Consider the following 3,160-nt stretch of genomic DNA (forward strand, 5'->3'; position numbering starts at 1 on the left):
TGGTACATAACCATCCATTAAAGACAAATTAAGTAGATCCAAAATGTGGACATTAATTAGGGGAAATACCTCTTTAAACAGTCTGGTTGTGATGGGATCTAGCAGGCATGTGGATGGTTTGGATGAGGTAATTATTTCTGACAATTCAGAGCTCAACAGGACAAAAACTGTCCAAACATAAATCAGGCTCTAGTGAAATTTTTAAAGTTGCCTCATTTGACAGGGGACTAGAGATAGTAGAAGGAAAGATGGTTTGAATTTTCTCTCTAATTGAAAATTAAAATTCTTCAACATTAGTAGAGTGCCATTTTCGCTCCTGGTTTCTAGATGCCTGCTTTAAAGTAGGTAACTCAGAATTGAACCAAGGAGACAGTTTCCTCTGATTGATTACTTTCTTTTTCAGTGGAGCAATTTAATCAAGTGAAGTTTGCATTGAAGTTGTAAGATGATCAACTAGATGATCTAAGTCACTGTTCTCTGATGCATTACTCTGCAAGACAGAGGAAAACATTGATGGAAGAGATTGTTTAAATTTGGTTACAGCATTTTCTGATAAGCACCTGCTGAGATGAAATTTACTCTCAGTGACTGTGTGGTCATTTAATGTAAACTCAAAGGTTATTAAAAAATGGTCGGACAGAATAGGATTTTGAGGAACTATTACCAAGTTCTTAATCTCTATACCATAGGTCAGAACTTAATCAAGAGTGTGATGATAAGAATGAGTAGATGTGCGGACATTTTGGGTGAAACCAAATGATTATTAAATTATAAAAGGCTATGCTTAAACTATCACTCTCAACATCCACGTGAATATTGAAATCACCCATTATGATGATTTTATCAGTATTTAATAATAAGTCAGTTAATAATTCTGAGAATTCAGACAAAAACTGAGAATATGCACCTGGTGGACGATATAGAACAACTAGTAAAAGTGGCTTTTCTGATTTCCATTTTGGATGAGAAAGACTGAGGGACAGAGATTCAAAAGAATCATAACTAATAACTGGTTTGGCATTAATCAATAATCCTGACTGAAAAATAGACGTTACTCCTCCACCTCGGCCAGTTGTTCTAGGAACATGAAAATTTAAATAATTAACAGGAGTGGATTCATTTATACCAACAAAATCCTCCTGTTGTAGCCAAGTTTCTGTCAGACAGAATAAATCAATATGATGATCAGTTATCAGTTCATTAACTGATAACTGACATGGTAACTCGAAACACCAATGAAAGTAATAAAAAACATCACGGTACTGAGCCGATTGTTTTGATATAACATTTATTGGGATACGCCTTGTGGTTCAGGCTGCATTAAAGTTGATAGAAGATCAAGACCCTTTTCAGGTAGATAATAGGTGGCGGTAGTCCCAAAAACATGGAAAACCATCTTACTGTTGTCAGTTCAGCTAACATTTTTCTTAACACAACTGTATTTTCATTAGTTTTTGAGAAAACAACACCACCTACTGACAACTGCATGAGTAACTGTAATGTAACAGTAACAGCCCTTTGAATAAAGACAAGTTTATGTCATTTAAGGCTTAAAGGGAGATGGTATTGTTTTTTTATTTTTTTTAATAAGTTATTACCTATGCATTTTTCTGTGGTGTTGGACATCAGTTCATTTATCACACAATAATTCTCTGTGGTGGATTTTATTATATGTAATCAAAAGTGAGTCAACAGATCTGATCAGCACGAAAAGAACAGAAACAATAGAGAAATAAAAATAATCAAGCCATACCCTAAATGTTAGCATCAAAACATGTTTTGACTGATGTATGGTCAAATAACTTTCAAATATAAGTAAAAGCCCCAGCATAAGTGAGTGTCTGTCCGTAAATAACTTTGTAAAGTAACTCTGCATACACAAGGACCCAGCATCATGTGTGCTGCTCAGACTGCTGTTTATTTACCAGGATATTTGTCCAAGCAGGAGTTCAGGAGCTCATTTCTGACTGATTAGTCAACATGAGGACACGCTGTTCGACATTAACTGCTCTGGTTATAGTATTTTGTCTGTTTGTGTTATCAAACTCTATTATGCCCAAACCTGGTAAGTTTGCTTTATTCATGCACATAATAAATTTATAATCTGTTCATGTTATTTTTCTTAGACACTCCTGTTAATCTTTACCCAACACCTTTGAAAAATCAGGTCACTGTCCAAAATATTTTGAGTCCTTCGCACCGTTGAAACCATGTCACAGTGACAGAGACTGCCCTGGATCTGACAAATGTTGTGTATTTGACTATGGATCTGGCTGCGCCCCACCTATTTCAAGTAAGTATTTACATAAATGTGCATGCATGTAATTTTCATTGCATGCATGTACGTATGTATCGCATGCATGTGTTGTATGCATGTATGCATGTATGTATGAATGCATATATGCATGAATGTATGTATGAATGCATATATGCATGGATGTATGCATGCATGTATGTATGTATGCATGTATGTATGCATGCATGTATGCATGGATGCATGCATGCATGTATGTATGCATGCATGTATGCACAATGTCAAGTCAGCAGTCTTCCCCTTAATTGTGTAGCCTAGAGAACTAGACTGAGACCATTTAAAGGCCTTTGCAGGTGTTTTGAGTTAATCATCTGATTAGACTGTGGCACCAGGTCTCTTCAATATTGAACATTTTAATATTCTAATTTTCGGAGATACTGAATTTGGGGTTTTCATTAGTTGTCAGTTATAATCATCAACATTAAAAGAAATAAACATTTGAAATACTGTATATAGAAGAGCTGTGTGTAGACGGTCCTATGCGTAAAGTATGGAAAGACAAGTAGCCCATTAATAGCCACTTTTATTACCACATGTCTGGCTATTAATGGGCCAGTTGGCTTGCCATATAAATAAAAACACTTCATCCCCGTGGGACATGTCATCCACATCTCTGCTGGGCAGGAGCGTGTGCACAAGCTGGTGCGCCTGCTGCAGAGGTAATATCCACTCCACAGACTGGGCAACGTCTCCTCACGTTGTATTTTTAATAAATGATCAAAATAAAAATGTGCGAAGACTTTAGACTTAGGGGTGGATATTTGAGTTGCCGGATCTGAGCAAACAGTTGCTGGAACACACCCAGTCAAAATGAGAGAGATTTTATATTATATATAAAAAATAAAA

General features: G+C 36.0%; 1 protein-coding gene across 1 annotated transcript in view; it reads left to right on the forward strand.

Annotated features, from left to right (window-relative positions):
- The first annotated feature begins 2,045 nt into the window (after nucleotides 1-2,045).
- LOC119417293 (perlwapin-like) overlaps nucleotides 2,046-3,160 on the forward strand; it is a 104,747-nt gene continuing 103,632 nt past the window's right edge. Inside the window, exons 1-2 of the mRNA XM_037684502.1 lie at nucleotides 2,046-2,065; nucleotides 2,168-2,290. Coding sequence (XP_037540430.1) covers nucleotides 2,053-2,065; nucleotides 2,168-2,290 — 136 coding nt within the window. The 5' untranslated portion in view covers nucleotides 2,046-2,052. The remainder of the gene's footprint in view (nucleotides 2,066-2,167; nucleotides 2,291-3,160) is intronic.

This window comes from Nematolebias whitei, chromosome 11 (genome assembly GCF_014905685.2).
Source record: "Nematolebias whitei isolate Nwh7 chromosome 11, NemWhi1, whole genome shotgun sequence".
Taxonomy (NCBI): Eukaryota; Metazoa; Chordata; class Actinopteri; order Cyprinodontiformes; family Rivulidae; genus Nematolebias; species Nematolebias whitei.